Source organism: Triturus cristatus, chromosome 7 (assembly GCF_964204655.1).
Source record: "Triturus cristatus chromosome 7, aTriCri1.1, whole genome shotgun sequence".
NCBI lineage: Eukaryota > Metazoa > Chordata > Amphibia > Caudata > Salamandridae > Triturus > Triturus cristatus.
In genome coordinates this window covers 614233333-614252008 of record NC_140590.1, presented here as the reverse complement: position 1 = coordinate 614252008, position 18676 = coordinate 614233333, and the positions used below count along the sequence as shown (strand labels likewise).

Sequence of the window (18676 nt, the reverse complement as noted above, 5' to 3'; positions counted from 1 at the left end):
CAGACAGAGCCACCCACACACACAGAGCCACCTACACAGAGCTATTCACATAGAGCAACCCACACACAAATAGAGCCACCCACACAGAGCCACCTACAAAAAAAGCTACACACACACACACACACACACACACACACACACACACACACACACACACACACACTCTGATGACGTCTGCTGGTCTCTGTATGGAATATGCTACTTACCAGTATGCATCTGTTCTTGGCATGTAGAGCTGCAGAGTTGTACACTTAGCATAGATCGCCATCTGGTGTTGGGCCCGGATGTTTGCAGTTTGTTTTTCTTCTTGGACAGTCTTTGGAAGTCACGAGTTTGGTGACTCCTCCTTCGGTCCGTACTGCGCATGGGCTTCGGCTCCATCCTCAGATTGTTTTTCGCCAACAGGGAAATGATGGAGCGTAGTAATAACAGTGAGAAACCCATGTGTTGTATCTAAATAAGATAGACTGGAACGGATACAGGTAGCCGGGGAGGCGGGTGGGCGTGTACAACTCTGCAGCTCTACATGCCAAGAACAGATGCATACTGGTAAGTAGCATATTCCGTTCGAGGCATATGAGCTGCAGATTGTACACTTAGCATAGATTATATAGCAGTACCCAACCTTAGCGGCGACCACCGGTATCCGTTGCAGCTGTTAGAAAAAGTGTCTTTAGTACAGCCTGGCCCACCCTAGCTTGCTGCTTGGAATGCACATCTACACAGTAGTGTTTTGTGAAGGTGTGCGGTGTAGACCATGTGGCTGCTTTGCAGATGTCATCTAAGGGTATATTCCCTAGAAAAGCCATAGAAGCCCCTAACTTTCTTGTAGAGTGGGCTTTAGGAGGAACAGATAATGTTCTCTTTGCCTTTTGATAGCAAATTTGTATGCATTTTACAATCCACCTAGCTATCCCTGATTTAGAAATGGGGTTGCCTTTATGTGGTGGAGAGAAGGAAACGAACAATTGTTTAGTCTTCCTGAAGGGTTGCGTTCTTTGTATGTAGTATAGCAACGCCCTTTTCACATCAAGTGTGTGTAAGGCCCTTTCTGCAACAGATTGGGGTTGCGAAAAGAAGACAGGTAATTCCACTGATTGATTGAGGTGGAAGGGGGAAATGACTTTGGGCAGAAACTTCGGATTTGTGCGAAGTATGACCTTGCTGTGATGCATTTGTATGTAGGGTTCCTGTATGGTGAACGCTTGTATTTCACCAACCCTTCTAAGGGAAGTGATAGCTACAAGGAAAGCTGTTTTCCAGGTGAGAAACTGTAGCTCACATTTGTGCATTGGTTCGAAGGGCGGACCCATTAGTCGTGTAAGAACTAAATTTAGATTCCATACAGGGGAAGGTGGTGCCCTGGGAGGAATTACGCGTTTAAGGCCTTCCATGAAGGCTTTAATAGCGGGCACTCTGAAGAGTGATAAATGCTGTCTGTTTTGTAGATAAGCAGCGATCGCTGCTAGGTGTAGGCGTATGGATGAATATGCCAGGTTACACCTGTGAAGATGGAGCAGATAGCATATGATGTGCTGTATGGATGCATCTAGAGGGTTGATTGTATTGTTACGGCAGTAAATTACAAATCTTTTCCACTTTGCGGCATAGCATGCTCTAGTGGTAGGACGTCTGGCTTCCATGATGATGTTCATGCAATCAGGGGGAAGGTTAAGGTATCCGAATTCTAGGATTTCAGGAGCCAGATCGCCAGGTTGAGCTGAGCTGGGTCCGGGTGCCTGATTTCTCCATGGTTCTGGGTTAGGAGGCATGGGGATAGATGCAGTTTTTGATGTGGTACCACTGACAGTTGTAGTAGCGTGGTGTACCACGGCTGCCTGGCCCACGTCGGAGCTACCAGAATGAGTGTGAGGGAGTGCTGTTGTAGCTTCCTGACCACTAATGGAATTAGTGGGAGAGGTGGAAAGGCGTATGCAAATCTGCCTGACCAGTTCATCCATATCGCATTGCCCTTGGACAATGGGTGTGGGTATCTGGCGGCGAAGCTTGGGCATTTTTTGTTTTCGTGGGTGGCGAAGAGGTCTATCTGAGGATGCCCCCACTGTTGGAAGAATGGGTGAAGAACTTGTGGATGCAGTTCCCATTCGTGTAGTTGTTGCGTTTGTCTGCTGAGCAGATCTGCCATGGTGTTTTGTACGCCTGGAACGTGCTGTGCCAGGAGAAAGATGTTTTGAGGAATTGCCCATCTCCATATGCTCTGGGCTAAGCGGGAGAGCTGGGGAGAGTGTGTCCCCCCCTGTTTTTGGATATAATACATTGCAGTCATATTGTCTGTGCGAATGAGGACTGCTTTGCCCGAAATCTGTTTTTGGAAAGATTTTAGGGCTAGAAAGATCGCCAAGAGCTCCAGATGGTTGATGTGGAGCGTTTTTTGCTGTGGCGTCCATAGACCTTGCATGGTGAGGTGTAGAAGGTGCGCTCCCCAGCCGGAGAGCGATGCGTCCGCTGTTAGAGTCACCTGAGGAACCGGGTCCAGGAACGGCCGCCCTTTGGAAAGGTTTGTGGTGTTCCACCACTGCAGAGAGTGATGTGTGCGGCCGTCCACCAACACCAGATCTGTCAGCTGCCCCTGGGCCTGGTTCCACTGTTGTGCTAGGCACTCTTGAAGTGGACGCATGTGGAGTCTTGCATGGGGCACTATGAAGATGCAAGACGCCATCATTCCTATAAGCTTCATAAACACTCTTGCTGGAAGAGAGTGTTGAGGAAGGAATGTTTTGCGTAAGGCTTGAATGCTTGTGATTCTGGCTGAGTTTGGATAGGCAATACCTTTGGAGGTGTCTATAGTGGCCCCGAGATATTGCTTTGTGTGAGATGGTATGAGGTGGGACTTTTGGTAGTTCACCGTGAAGCCTAGCTGGTGGAGCAGTTGGATGGTGCTGTTTGTATGTTGCACACATTGGTTGTAGGACGCGGCTTTTATCAGCCAGTCGTCTAGGTAAGGGAAGACGCGAATATGTTGACGTCTGAGGTGTGCTGCTACTACTGCTAGGCATTTGGTAAACACCCGTGGTGCGGTGGTGACCCCGAAGGGGAGAACCGTGAATTGGTAATGTTGCCCGTCCACCACGAACCTGAGGTATTTCCTGTGAGAGGGGTGTATTGGAATGTGAAAGTATGCGTCTTTCAGATCCAAGGTTGTGAGGAAGTCTCCCTGGCAGAGGAGTGGGAGGACTTGCTGTAGGGTGACCATGTGAAAATGGTCTGAATGTATGTAGGCATTTAGAGGCCGGAGGTCGAGAATGGGTCTGAGGGTCCCGTCTTTCTTTGGTATTAAGAAATATAGGGAGTAGACCCCTAGATTTTGTTGATTGACTGGGACCTGCTCTATAGCGTGTTTTTGGAGGAGTGAGAGTACCTCTTGTTTGAGCAGTGTGGAATGTTCTTGAGACATTGGACGGTGCCTTGGTGGGATATTGGGTGGGGTAGATGTTAGTTCGAGACAGTACCCTGACCGAATGATTTGGGTCACCCATTTGTCCGATGTTATGGACTCCCATGTGTGGATAAAGTCTTGTAGTCTGCCCCCGACCGGAGTGGGATGGTCTGGGGGGAGCGGAGGGGAGTCATTGTGCGGGTGGGGTGGCAGAACGGGTGTTGTTGGTTTTGCCCCTGCCCTTATTGTTGTTGCCTCTCTAACCGCCCCTTTGATTGCCCTTTGAAAAGGTATTTTGAGGAGGGGACTTGTAGGAGGTAGAGGCGTTATCGGTGGAGGAGCCTCTGCCTGTGCCACGAAAGGACGAGCGTCGAAAGGAACGTTTAGAGGCTTGTGTTTGGAGTGCCCCCATAGACTTTGCTGTGTCTGTGTCCTTTTTCATCTTTTCCAACGCTTCGTCTACCTTTGGCCCAAAGAGAGTTTGCTGGTCAAAGGGGTGATTGAGTATGGACGCCTGGACTTCAGGTTTGAACCCTGAGATCCTGAGCCAGGCATGGCGACGAAGCAGGACACTTGTATTTATGGCTCTAGAAGCAGTGTCGGCTGCATCGAGGGCACACTTAATGGAGGTGTTTGTAATTAGTTTACCCTCCTGTATTAGGTCATGAGCCTTGCGCTTGTGTTTTTCTGGAAGGTGCTGCATAAGAGCCTCTAGTTCGTCATAGTGTGCTCTGTCATATTGCGCAAGCAGTGCTTGTGTGTTTGCAATGCGCCACATGTTTGCAGCTTGGGAGGCGGTGCGTTTACCAGACGCGTCCAGAAGTTTAGATTCCTTGTCTGGCGGTGGGGCTTCTCCTGAGGATTGGGAGTTAGCCCGCTTTCTAGCTGTGGAGACAACTAGGGAATCTAGGGGAGCAGGGCCCTTAATGTATGCAGGGTCTGTGGGTGCCGCTTTGTACTTCTTCTCTATTCTAGGGTTCAGTACTCTGGCCCTGACAGGGTCTTTGAACACCTCTGTAGCGTGCTTGGTGACACCCTTAAGCATGGGTAAAATAGAAGTGGATTTGTCTTGTATGTCAAATGTATCCAGTAGGAAGTCTTCTTCCACTGGTTCACTGTGCATGTCCACCCCATGGTAGTGTGCTGCTCTCTGCACTAAATGATGAAACCCTAAGGAGTCCTCTGGAGGAGACGGCCTGGATGGGTATAGGTCGTCCTGAGGTATGTCTGGTATATCAGGGTTATTGTAATCCTCCCATGGGTCTGGGGTCCCTGGTGGAGTGGGATCCATTGGGGCGTCCGCCGGGTAATTGTCCGGGTCCCCGTCATCCGGATCTGGGGATGGGGCCGGATCGTAGTGAGGTGGAGGTGGCGGAGACCTGGGAGGGGGAGGGGGTGGAGGTGGTGGAGGAGGTAGGGGAGGCGGTAGTTGGAAGGGCACTCTGAGGGGTGAAGTAGCAGAGTCCTTCCTTTTGGGTGGTGGAGGAGGAGCCGGAGTATCAAGGCGTCTTTTCTTGATAATTAAAGTCAATAGTCCAGTCTTTGGATCTTTGGACAGAGTCTTTTGTAGAGGGTCTGGTGTAAACAGAGCCAGTGGCGTCGAATCGTCCGTCGGCACCGGTGATTTCGGAGCCGAGGGCTTCGATGGTTTGTGTGCGCCATGCTTTTTTGGGGCCTCCTGTTTTTTCGGCGTCGAAGGAGTTTTCGGCGTCGGAGCCGACAGATTTATGTTTGTGTTTGGTCGGCACCGAGAGTCCAGGCTTCGGCACCGGTGGCTTCGGAGTCGAGCTGGATATTGCTTTCTTCGGTGCCGGATGCTGTTTTTCGGCACCGGGCGTCGGCTGGCTCGATCCCGAGCTGCCGTGAGACTTTGGATGCTTCGACACCGAGCCCGAAGGTGGGGTGATCGAAGCTTTGGTCTTGGTTTTGCCCAGGCCGGCAGGCGAGGGAGTAACCTGAGTCTCTTTGGTTTTGGGCGCGGGGGTCGGAGGGGGCACAGTACTCACGGCCCGCTGCGCCGGTGTGATGTCCTCCACGTCGGAGTCGTCGGCTTCGGAAGCGCTGACGACGTCTTCTTCCTGCTCGGTGTGTGTTTGCCCCGAAGCTTCGGCGCCGTCTCCGAAGATGTCCGGTGGAGCTGCAGACGATGAGTGTGCCATGGTGCGTCGAGCTTTTCGATCCCGGATGGTTTTCTTCGATCGAAAAGACTTACAGGCGGGGCAGTCTCTGGCCTCGTGTTCTGGAGAGAGGCAAAGATTACACACCTGATGGAGGTCGGTGTGGGGAAATTTAGACCCACATTTTGGGCACTTTTTGAACGGAGTCCTTTCCATCGGCCGGGACCGGAGTCGAGGAGGGCCCGAAGGCCGGTGCCGATGTACGGGATGGAGAAAAGTGCCGCTTCGAGAGAGAAGATGATGATGAAGAAACTCGAAGATACGAGGATTTTCCGTCGAGGCTGGAACCGTAGAAGTTCGAAGCCGGAGCACGAAGTATCACATCCGAGCCCGATGGCGGAAAAAAACAATCTGAGGATGGAGCCGAAGCCCATGCGCAGTACGGACCGAAGGAGGAGTCACCAAACTCGTGACTTCCAAAGACTGTCCAAGAAGAAAAACAAACTGCAAACATCCGGGCCCAACACCAGATGGCGATCTATGCTAAGTGTACAATCTGCAGCTCATATGCCTCGAACATATAATTAATGGTCTCATTGTCTTTTCTTGCAAAGCTTTGCTTCCTTCAAATTGCGTCGCTTGGCAAACGAGCGTGGTTTGTGACTTTTGTTGTGTGTTTACCTTCGCCTCCTCTATTCAGCGCTCATCTTGCACCAGTACGGTTTGTGAAAATACATTTGTTTGATATGAAGTAGCTTGGGTCGCTTTATAACAGCCAAATTTACGCATCCGGGGGTTCTTGGACGTTCTCTGCATTAGCCTCTTACCACCCAACGAGAAACCCCTAACAGGATTAGGAACACAAAGAAGAGATGGACATCACACAAGGGCGTGAAAGCAGCAACACCAACAGGCTGCTAAAGTCTGTAAATATAATTTTGTACCTGACCTTTTCACCACCATTGGGGTCTATTTTGCAGCAATGTATAAAAATTTCAAAATAACTACACAATAATGCAAAAACGTGGCACATAATTTGTTTCATTCACAATGTACCATATAATTTGCTTTTCAAAGCCACATAATAGCGCTGTCGGATAAGTCGGCCCTGAGTTGCAGCATTTTGTCAGTCTCCTCCCCACCCTGCGTGTCACCAATGACATCGTCCAGTACCTGGACCTGGACAAAAACAACTGACAGTGATGGAGGGGTAACGGTGGGCGGCAAGTGGCCAATGTGTTCAAAAGAGGAGAACGGGGAAGCTAGAACAGTGCTGCAAGGGCCGAGTATACGTGCTAAAGAGAGACTCAATGCTAAAGGCGGTGGTCGGGGTGAGGGGCCGATGGAGATGTGGTGACAGAGGGGAAATGGTGGGTGAAGGAGCGCAAGCTAGTGCTGGAGAAAGAGTGGCAGGAGAGGGAATAGAGCTTTCGGAGATGTGTTAGAGAAAAAAAAAAACAGCGATCTACTCCTGGATGACGTGCGTGGGAGGGTGGTGGTGGTGGTGGTGCTGGAGGATGAGGGGGGGGGGGGTGTAATCGAAGAACAGGGTGAGAGAAAAAACATCAAAGTAAGTGCCTAAAAAAGTCGAGAGGAGAAAATACCATTACCGAAGAAAGATGAGGCTAGATAGCCCGTGCTCGGGGGGAAGAGGGGTGTAGTGGTGGAGGAGAAAGGGAGATTGAAGTCGGTGCCCGGGAGGGTGAGAGACAGGCGGTTAGGGACAGAGGGAACCAGTCACGGCGGAGGAAAAGGGTGCTGGGAGGTAGTGCTGAAGTGATCGGGGAAAGGCTAGCGATAGAAGGGAGAGCCCGTGCTGGGAGACGGGCGAGGCATGGAAAGCAAACCACGGAGGAGGGCTGGTGAAGTGTGGCCGGGGAAGAATGTTAGCCAGTGCTGTGGGTGGCTGGAGGGAGAGCCAGGGTGGAGGAGAGAATGTGGCGCGAGGGGCGGGCACAAAGATGGAGAGAGAAGGGTGGCAGTGCTGAAAGGGTGGATTGAGCCCTTGGGGGAGGCCCTAAGAAAGAGAGGAGGGAGAGCTAGTCTTATTGTGTGTCGGGGGAACGGGGCGTTGTAGAGGCAGTGAAGGACTATGTATTTATTTGCGCTGTTTTATATAGCGTCATTACCCAAATAGGATAGAGCGCTTTACATATGATGAGTGAGTACCAAGAAGCCACGGAGAGTCAGTGCTGAAGGACGATAAAAGTTGGGCAGTATAGAGTCAGTGAAGAGGGGTAGAAAAAAAAGTGAGGACCGCCAAGCCCTGAGGAAGAGAAAGGAGGGGTAGCACGTGCAGGAGGACCGGGTAAAGGTGGATGAGGAGCACGTGCTGCCGGAGGGAGCGGGAGTAAGGCGGGAGAACCAGTGCTGGGGGAGTGGAGTATGGTCGCGTGCCAGAGAGTGGGCGGGTAAACTGGGCCGAGAGGGAGAGTAGAGGCAACAAGTGTCAGGTGCAGAGTAATGCGTTGCCATCTGACGAAAATGCTTAAATGGACACGGTTCCAGCAGGCACGGGGGGGGGGGGAAATGGAGCGCTGCAAATCTACCAGCACGGCCAGTGCAAAGGGCAGCGCCGATAAGGAGAGACTTTCCACACAGTTTTCTGCCGGGGAGCGCAGATCAGATGCGGAAGAGAGGCCAACACTCGCGGAAGGGGAGTCACTGTGACGCCTCTGAAAAGGGCTGCAAGAGGAGCTCACAGCACACTGTTCGTGAAAGGGAGCCGGCAACCCTCACAGGGATCTAGTTTCTACATACACGGGGGCGGGGGGCTGCAATGCTTAAATGGACACGGTTCCAGCAGGCACAGGGGGGGGGATGGAGCGCTGCAAATCTACCAGTGATATCACGTCTAGAGGAACGGGTGGAGGAACGGGTGGGGGAGGGGTGGTGCTGCAAACCTCACGGCGAGGCCATTCCAACAGGCACAGAGGTGTGGAGCTTACAGTAACAAATACACAGACGCTCGGCGACCTCCGTCGGACATTACTACAGCACGGCCAGTGCAAAGGGCAGCGCCGATAAGGAGAGACTTTCCACGCAGTACTCTGCAGAGGAGCGCAGCAGATCAGATGCGGAAGAGAGGCCAACACTCGCGGAAGGGGAGTCACTGTGACGCCTAGGAAAAGGGCTGCACGTGGAGCTCAGAGCACACTGTTCGTGAGAGGGAGCCTGCAACCCTCACAGGGATCTAGTTTCTAAATACACGGGGGCGGGGGGCTGCAATGCTTAAATGGACACGGTTCCAGCAGGCACAGGGATGGGGGGGGGGGTGATGGAGCGCTGCAAATCTACCAGTGACATCACGTCTAGAGGAACGGGTGGGGGAGGGGTGGTGCTGCAAACCTCACGGCGAGGCCATTCCAACAGGCACAGAGGTGTGGAGCTTACAGTAACAAATACACAGACGCACGGCGACCTCCGTCGGACATTACTACAGCACGGCCAGTGCGGTGCAGGGCCGTACAGGAGGGCTTGCCCTTAGCGTTACATACAGTACAAACAACAATGATCCTCAAATAGTTAGGATAATGGTTAGATAAATATAGTTCAGAATCGATACTATATTCTGGAAGTCCAGCCGGACAACCAATTTAATTTTGCAATAGAAAATATATGCACATATAAAGGAACAACGTACTTGTGGGACACAGTCCTGTATCCAATTAGAACAATAACATTACAAAACAAACAAAGGCATTTCAGGCAAGACAAAAGGAGCTTTTTACATTATCCAATGTTGTAAGCTTTTTTCAAAACAGCTGATGCACTTTTTTGACACAATGGATTAACGTGCATGCTATTTTAGAAGGGGTCGACGACGTTTCGATCCTGTTAGAGGAGTATCAGGATCATCATCAGGACATTAATGTGTACATGCCTGATTGTAAACGAAATTGCCTGTGGGTAAACAACCAGGGGTGATATAGAGAGGAAAAAATTGAGGAAAAAATGAAAGAGAAAATGTAGGGCGGTCCACTCATGGTAAGTTAAACAAGATTAAGTCGCGCAGAGGATGCAGGTGTAATACCGAGAATGCATGCGGGTGTGTCGGCATGCGTTGTATTCAAGAGTCAAGTGCTAATGGATAAGTGGCGGGTGCAATTAAGCCGTGTAAGTGGTAAATGACAAGAGATAACCGTTCAGGGTGGCTTGCTAACTGGTGAAGAGTATGAGCGTGATGTGAGGAAATGCGTCTGCAATAATCGTAGGCTAAACGGGGCGAGGTGCGTGATGAGGAACTATGAGCAGAGGCAACAAGGCTAGGTGAGCGGGTAGCATCAGGCAGTGAAAGAGGAACAATTTAAACAGTGGTAGTGTTGGCGCTGTGATGTAAGTTGTCACGGAGTAGAGGGTTGACGAGCGGATTGTTAGGGGGGGATGTGAACAGCGTGTGACTACAGTGAGCAATGGTCTCACCTGGAGTGGCGAATACTAGAGCCGTCCAGTGACGACGGCAACAACGGTAATCAGGTACAGTGGAGGTTCACGGGGGGGGGGGGGGCAAGATACCGTATTAGGGAGTGGATGGTGAGTGTAATGGTGAACAACGGCGGAAGGAAAAATAATTACCTAGTGTGAGCTAGAAGGCGAATGCACGATCCGGCCGGAGCCAAGGGCAAAATAGTTCGCCAGGTGAAATCAAGGTAGACTAGAACGGAGAAATAGGCGCGTTAGGTGAATAGTGAGGTGTGGTGAACAGAGCAGGCTGAGGGGGAGCAATATTTACCTAGATAGAGTGATGGAATATCCAAAATTAAATGGTCCAAACGATGCTTCGAGCTTAGCGTTACATACGGCACACGGGGTGAGACGTAGACGGCCTTTGTGACCCGCTGTCACTTGGCAAACTAAGAAACATTCCTGTCTTCTACATTTTAAAGGCCAAATGAAATCTGTATGTAGTATGTCTCCCTTAAAGACATGGCTCACCTCATCGACTCCTGTGGGTTGATCCTCGTAGCACACAGCACAGACATGTTTTGGCAACCCGACCTCAGGGGCTGGAGAGCCTGATACGCCATCACCGCCTTTCTCCGAGGCGAAGCAGAAATGCCTCGGAGAAAGGCAGGGGTGGTTTCGGATTCGGGGGCGTGTTCTCCTCTTGCCATTGGCTGGAGGAGATAATGAGAAAAGTAGCAAAAAACACGCCCCCGAATCCGAAAAGGACGGGGCCTGTTCGGAGAGACAAACCTCTTCTCCAATGGCTGGTCAGCATTCAAGAGGCCAGCCAATGGAGAAGAGGGGAGAAGAGGGGCGGGTTCAAGCCCCTCTTCTCCAAGTCATTAAATCTCGCGAGCGAGGCTGCGCAAGCGCAGCCTTCGCTAGCCGAGTCCTAAAAACCGGAGAGTAAACCAGCAAGGTATATGAAGCAGGGAGAATGCAATTTTTACAAGTTGCACTAAATACAAATACAAGGGCATTCATCAGAAAGATAAGGAAGCCTATACATATTCTTTGTTAATTGTAGATATCTTTGTGTACAGCAATTACATCACACAATGGAGTAAGCTTATTAATGTACAAGAGAGATTACAAAGAAACTGATGTTGTTCCAGTTTCTTATCCAAAATGTTAATTATACATTAAGTTAAAAAACTGAATTCCAATCAATGTATTATATTAAAGAGACTATCACTGCCATTTTCTTTGAATACGTGAAAAAAAGAGAAAAGATCACATAACTTCAGTAACCCAAACCACGGAGCTGACAGTGCAAAGGGCAAATTGAAGGTAGATAAGATGTTCGAAGGCAAGTTGGGTGGTGAGTAGAAGCTTTTTTTTTGTAGCAGACAACGTAGTTTCTGCCATAATTGAGAATTGAGGATAGTAGTATGTAGATTTATCAATTTAGCATCCTAAACCACTCAAATATGTAGCATCTCTGTAGTGTTTACTCTTTAAAGACTGAACTCTACGAATCCAATGAACACAATCTTACTTCCTCGATCACATCTTCAGTTTGACTCCACAAGTTAGTGGCTTCCAGGTACTTCTCTTTGTTTATGGCATCCATGACTTCATTTGCAATTTCAGTGACCTCGCCCAGGCCTTCATCGTCAAGAAGAGACTGAAATACAATACAATCATGGCAAGAAAATGAATACAGAGTATTCGCTTACTGCAATACTTCACAGGAGAGTTAAAACCTAATGGACCCACACATTCAATGTTGTTAAAATGTGCTCAAAATACAACCAACATGCTTAATGTTTTTTCCATTTAAAAGATTTTAGCAAGCGGAATATATAGGAAAAGTAAAGGAACTAGTCCTAATTCTGACAAAGAAGACTATTTTTCTTAAAGCTTTACAGTGTAAACCGGCCATCATTACATCTGATTGTAACTGCAACAAATGATGGACGGAATGCTGAATGATTCAAACATTATCCCCTAGTCAAGAGATCTGGGTTAAATCCATGGTTCTTTTGCCCACTATGCCACCCCAGATTGGATCCAGCCATATGCAAATGAGTCTTGACCCTGTCCCTCATGGGAACAGTCCAGACCGAACTGCCAAGCCAGGTCCTCCCTGGACCGGAAACAAGCCTCCTGGGACCGGTTAGGGAGTATGGCACCCTTCATCAGCCAGGCTAGCTTGAATCCAGTGGCACAGTGAGCAAGGGACCCACATCTGGGCATAACCGTCCCACTTAGGGCGAAAAGTGTAACTTCAACAAATGATTCAAACATTCTCCCCCAGTCAAGAGATCTGGGTTAAATCCTTCGTTCTTTTGCCCAGTGGTGAGCAAAAGAATGATGTATTTATCCCAGACCTTGTGACTGGGGGTGAATGTTTGCATTGTCCAGCATTCCGTCCATCAATTGTTTCTTTTGCATATGTCGCCCTAAGTGGGAAGGGTATGCCCAGACGTGGATCCCGTGCTCACTACACCACTGAATTCAAGCTAGCCTGGCTGAGGAAGGATGATGCCCAAAAACTGGTCCCAGGAAGCTTGTTTCCCATCCAGGGAGGACCTGGCTTGGCAGTTCGTGCTGGAATGTTCCCAAAAGGAACCGGTTCAAGACTGATTTGCATATGGCGTGGTTCAAACTAGGGTGGTGTAGTGAGCAAAAGAATTATGGATTTAACCCAGATCCTTGTGACTGGGAGTGAATTTTTGCATTGTCCAGCATTGCGTCCATCAAATGTTTCTTTTGCATCATTACATCTGGGGCAAAAGTAGAGCTACCCTTCTCCTTCTATTCAAAATTAAAAATATGATATGAAAAATTATTAGGCTGGACTACTAATTCTACCATGTGGGTAACCTGCGTATTATTTTGACAAGCATTAGTTATCTTAAGGCTCAAGGACATTTGTGAAAACTTTCTGCCACTTTAATATATCAACCGCATTTTGTTCCCAAATTATCACCATCATTACACAGAACTATATCACCTATAAAAACAATCAATAGATCGTGTTTTTCTTTACTAACCAGCGGAGCCACTTGGTGTTTTTTACATTCAAACATACAGCAACTAAAAGTCAACAGTAAACCCTGGGTCCGAGCTCAGCCACAGAGCAATTATTTCCCCAAAGTAGGTTGCAACAGTTATAAATCATCAGTTATGAACTTATTACATTCAGTTTGAATTTAAGTACCACCCATGGCGTTATTCAGCATCTTCTGAGCTGCGATACAGTTTACAATGGAGGGTATAATACAAAAAGTTCTCATGTGATGCCTCAATGGGATCTCTCATCCGATTTAGCTCCTATATTCTCCACACAGGCATTCCATATTGTGTATGTTAACCCCCCCATTCAAGTTCTGGGATCTACATAGTATGCCAATTTCCGAATATGGTTTCTTTTTAGTCCTTCTGCCACATGAGCAATGGTGGAGTGGAAAGAGCTTTCCACGCCATAGTGATAAGTCTCTTTGCAAGTCTGCAGGCGATGTCTATAAATTTGAAACATCGGTCATCCTCTTTGTGTGTACTATCATACCTAAAAGACATGGTAGCGCCTCTTTCGGTACCAGCCTACCAGTTTGATCTGCCGCAAATTCTAGCACTCTCTTCCAAAAATGTTGTATGTTATAGCTCATTGTCATACCTTATGGAAAGGTTAGCCTTGACACCTGTACATCTGGGAGAGACCGTTAACAGGCCTGGATGCATACGGCCTATGATTTTCAGGGTTGGATACATGTGGTGGATGTAGTTGAATTAAGTGTATTTTAGTGTGGAATTTCTCATAACCCAAATATCTTTCCCAGTTTTGTGTTAGAAAAGACTTAATTTATAGGGTTCTCCCACCATTTTTTAAGTAACACCAATCGAATGCTGCGTTACTGTGATTGCCATCCTGTCCATATCATGACTCAAAAGCATGTGCAGCACTTATGAATTTCTAGGTACCTCATGAAATTTGCCACAATTCTGGCCAATTTTCAATGGCCCAGTCTTATTGTGCAAACTTCTCTTAGGTTCTCAAAAGATCAACAACCCACTGCCAAGGATGTAATTCCAAGAGATCAGGTTTGCTTCAGTCTAGGGCATATGTTATAAGAAATAGCTAAGCTCACACAATAGGATCGGAGATAAACAAGTGCATCATTGGCATATAAAAATATAATGTGTAAGCTACCCTACATGCCTATTCACCACTCGGGCATCTCGTCCCCAGCAGACATGCCAGCAGGACCACAGCAAGTACCAACATGATGGGAAATAATGGCCACCCCGACTAGTACCCTGCATTTATCTTCCTTGAGATCACTCTGCCCCTAGAGGTCCTTGCCACATTCTTCCTGCCTACGCACCCTCGCCATGCTGGTGGTTTTGATGTACCACGTTTGATACAACTACAACTTTCTCTGGCAGCCTGTTTCTTGGTGGGTCTGCCTAAATGCTCTTATTAGATCACCTTCTTTGCGATGACCATCCAGAGTCAAATTTGTCCGTTGTGTCAACATCCCTGTTGGACTCCGGCAATGCCCAGGCCTCTGTTGTGGTCAAGAAGAAGCAGACTTTATCCCCATCTATCAGTCGGAGTTTAGTGCAGAAGATAAGTGCATATCATACATCTATTTGATGGAGTAATTTTTTTAACTAGATAAAAGATCCCCTTTTCCTCTGAACATTTGTATGTAGTCCAGAAGTAAGTTTCCTTTATTGTTCTCCATTGTCCAGTGTTATTTCTTTCTTGAGACTTGAAGAATGTGATCTCTATCACAATAGTTGAATAGTCTCGCCACTACTGGCCTTGGAGGGGCTACCGGGAAGGGACCACAGGAGGGTACCCTGTGCGACTGATCCTTCTTTGCTCTCAACCCTCTACATTTATTTCTTATGATCTGCTAGAAGCAATCCCACTTCCACTGTAATTGCATTAATCTAAGGTTCAGTGTTGGATTTAATGTCCGTATACTAAGATTTTGTCAAACTTGCTTGCGTTCCTGCAGTGTCTTCTACGTATGGCTAAAGGGGCTTTCATCTCATCACTATTTGCGCATTATGTTAACCCTTCATCAGGCAAACCACCAGCCGTGAAGTTGTTTGGCTTCACCATGGTGAGTTCATTACAAAGTCCACTTTTACTCTACTAGCCACGCGTCTGACTGCCACACCCATTCAGTTGTAGAGTCAGTGTGCACTAGGTCTCCCTCTCCTATGACAAACCTCTCAGTGGTACTCAGTCAGTTAAGAGATCGAGCAGGAGCGGATTATAAATGGGATGTGAGTGATCTCATTAATTCGATAGGCTGAATGTGGTGTTTTGCATCAAGTTAACCTAGCCTTTGAGGTATTTCATGCAGGATGATCAAGGTTCCACCTTGATGTGCCCATCGCTCTTTATACGTATTTTGAATAGGATCAGTATCGGCTGTGGGGGAGAGTAGTAATGGGCACAGGAGTAATTATGTTCAGGGTGATCTGACAGTGACAAAATCTCACTCCCCCATTCGGTACAAGTCAGTAATTCGGCGCAGCCATCAGGGACCCCGGAAGGACGAAACCATCATCTTAAAGCCCAGCATGTATTTCCAACACCATTTTTTTTACATGGAGGTGGGACCAATTATAGCTCTAATCTACTTGCAACATCCACAGCATAGTCCTCGTTGTAACAGTTATTGACTTGCGGGTCACCTTTGCCATCGCAGGTGCAGCTGGCTGCATCAAAGTTAAAGCACAATTCTGCAAAACTGATTAAAGTGACTGGGTACAGGGGGAACACAATGACCTTTCCTGCAAGTCCTGCACAGGCTCCAAACTCGGGACTACCCAGCAGGAGGAGGAGGTAGTTCATATCCACTGACAATCTGTATGGCGCACCACTGCATCAGATTCCTGCAATCCTCTTGCAAGGGGTCTCAGCTTGCAGCCTCCTCTCAACGCTCAGTAACCCAGCCCATGGTGTCCCCTCTGTTCGTAAAACATACCGCCAGCAACTCCACTCCCCTTCCCCCGCAGCTCCTAAAAACGGTCCAGAACAGTCACCCCACATGGGCCTGCTGCCAGCAGGGGGAATGAATCAAATCAAGCGATGAGACTATAACTGGGGGGGGGTATAATTTTCAACAGGATACGTTTATTAGGGTGATCTCCACCATGTCCACTTAAAACATCAACCCCATAAGTAAAAAATGCGCAGGTCTGAGCACTACTGACCAGAAGAGGCTTCTCATAATCGGCCATATTTTGGCCAACTTTTGGATTCATTTTTAACTGACCATGGTGGCACAGAGGATCTTTATACCCAGGGGAGGAGTGAAAGAAGAACCAATTGTAATCTATGCAAGACTCCCGTGATGGTGAACTAGTGTTAAAGTTCAATAACCATAATTAGATTCAAGACGATATTTCTTTACAAGGATTAAGAAACCGTTGAGGAAGAAGGGTAAAATATCTTTCCAGTAGAATGAAAATATAAAATATTGATAATTCTGCATCCATCCTCACCACCTCACAGACAGACTGCAGAACGGCTAGCTAAAAGTAGATAGCAGAACACACAGACACCAAAAAACTGATTCTCATTCTTGCATGGTTTCCATTTTAGAACACTGAGGTCCTTCCACTGTTGAACGGGTGAATTTAACAAACCTTGATTAGGCAGAGTGTGTGTGGAAGTTATTTAAGGACGAAAGAGGGAACAGAGAGGAGTACAAATGTTGTTAGAAAGGAAAAGGGCAGCCACTGAATTACACTTCTTAAAAAGGAACTTGCAGTCACATGGATTTTGTAGTCATTATGTGGGGGAAGGATTCTCTCCAGTCATTGTGGTTTCAGGATGGGGAAGAAGATCCATCTTTTTTTTTTTTTTTGAAATCTGTTTTTATTGTTTTAAAGTAAACAAAAAACATTCTTTGGCATGTGACACAATAGGCAAGCAGAGAGTTGATAGCATAGGCAAGGGAGCGCCCCGCAATAGAACCCCCAACCCCTGCGCCAGGACTTGCAATCAGTCTTGCGTGCGAGCGCCGCCCTCAGCGGAGCCAACCACAGTCTCGTTGACAGTCTCGTATTGGTCTCAACAGGAGTAACAGCATTAACCGTACCTCAACTGGGTTCCGTGACTATGCGTGGGCGCTACCCGCCTCATCCAGACAGTGAAGAACAGGCAAAATACCCGCCAGGCCCAAAGATTATACAAAACAAAACCTCAACAATGGCAGCATAAACTGTACAGACAGGCCCAATACCCTCCCGGTTGTCGTCTAGTCCCCCCGCCCCTCCACACCCCCCCCCCGGGAACCCCCGTGTGTGTGTGCCCCGGTTGCGATCGGCATTATGCAAGTGTGAGTGTCGTGGCGCCAAGAGAGGCAGGAAGTAGCCGGGGCATGTCAGCACTGCAGGGGGGCATCCCCGGCTCCACCCCCACCCGCGCCAGCGCCGTCCGCCGCCCCCTGCGACTCCGCATCGCCCTCCGCACCCAGGTGCCTGAGCTTCCCCAGCAGCTGCTTCCAGCGGTCCGCCATGGGTTCCCTCCTCAGGCCCAATGTTTCCTCCCTCTGGATGGCGGTCCCCTCAGCCCCGGCCCATGCCTGAAACGAGGCGATCCAAGTCTGCACGCGCGGCGGGTCATGCGCTTTCCACCGTTTCGTGATGAGTCGCGCCACCACCACCAGCCCCAGGTCAATGAACCGCGACGTCACCTTATTTTTGCGCGGTCGCTTAAAGTGGTGAAGAAGATCCATCTTACTTGTATATTCATTCAGAACGCATAGAAGAGGTTTAGTCATTCACTAAAGCTTTGAGTTAGACCAACAAAATAATTAGTATCAAGCCATAACTTACTGTGCTATAAAGATATGGGCCCCATGAAAGGACAGAATCTGAAAAACAAAACAGTTTTGGGTTTTGATCCATTGGTAGTAACAACGGTAGAAACAAAATATCTTTTGCAGAGCATTGTCACAATCATTACATACACCATGTTAAATATCTGGCAATTCACTCCATTTGAAGCCTCCACCATCCCCATCATCTATACAGCTAAACTGGTCTGTGATACCACTTTAAACTTCATTCACTAAAGGGAACTGCTCTACCTTATTATAGTTTTATGAGCGATGCATTGGAGATATTTTAATAGGGTACAAAACAGTAATTAGGGCCTAAGGAATTGATCTGACAAAGGCACACTTATTAGACTAAAGCCTGTTTGCTGCTTCTTATTCTAGCAGAGAGCCATATTGTTTCCAAAGCAGCAACATTCAAGATGGTCAAAACAATAACCATCCTCCTTCTACATACAAGTCATCATTTGGGGTGCTAAGGGCTTTTATTGGTTTCAATAATTACTTCAGGAGTAATTGATTGCAGAGTGATTAATATTAAGATCCTATTTTCAGTATTTTTCATTAATAGAAGTTATCATTCAGAATTGTTTTAGTACTATTGCATTTTTTTTCAAGTATTACTTAAAACCCTACTCCTAAAGCCCAGAACAGCTTTCCAAATATTTGTGTTTTGAGCATGCTAAACTATGTAAAATATGTGTCATTAAGGCAAACTCATGTGCAGAAAAGCTGGTCTAGATTAATTTTCTTTTATCTCACTGTGACAAAACATGGTAAATATGAAATAGTATTTGCCTATTTCAACACCTTAACAGCCTGACCTCTGCCACTTTTTTGAGGACTTTTCAAATATCTGCTATTTCTATTTACGACGTGAATTCTACCCCAGTGACCAGGTT

At 47.8% G+C, this 18676-nt stretch overlaps 1 protein-coding gene across 1 annotated transcript in view; it reads right to left on the bottom strand.

The window, feature by feature from the left end:
- Positions 1–18676, bottom strand: part of SCPEP1 (serine carboxypeptidase 1) — a 201885-nt gene that overhangs the window by 115916 nt on the left and 67293 nt on the right. The window contains exons 7-8 of the mRNA XM_085617186.1: positions 17773–17810; positions 11459–11587 (exon numbers count right to left, since the gene is read on the bottom strand). Coding sequence (XP_085473312.1) covers positions 11459–11587; positions 17773–17810 — 167 coding nt within the window. The remainder of the gene's footprint in view (positions 1–11458; positions 11588–17772; positions 17811–18676) is intronic.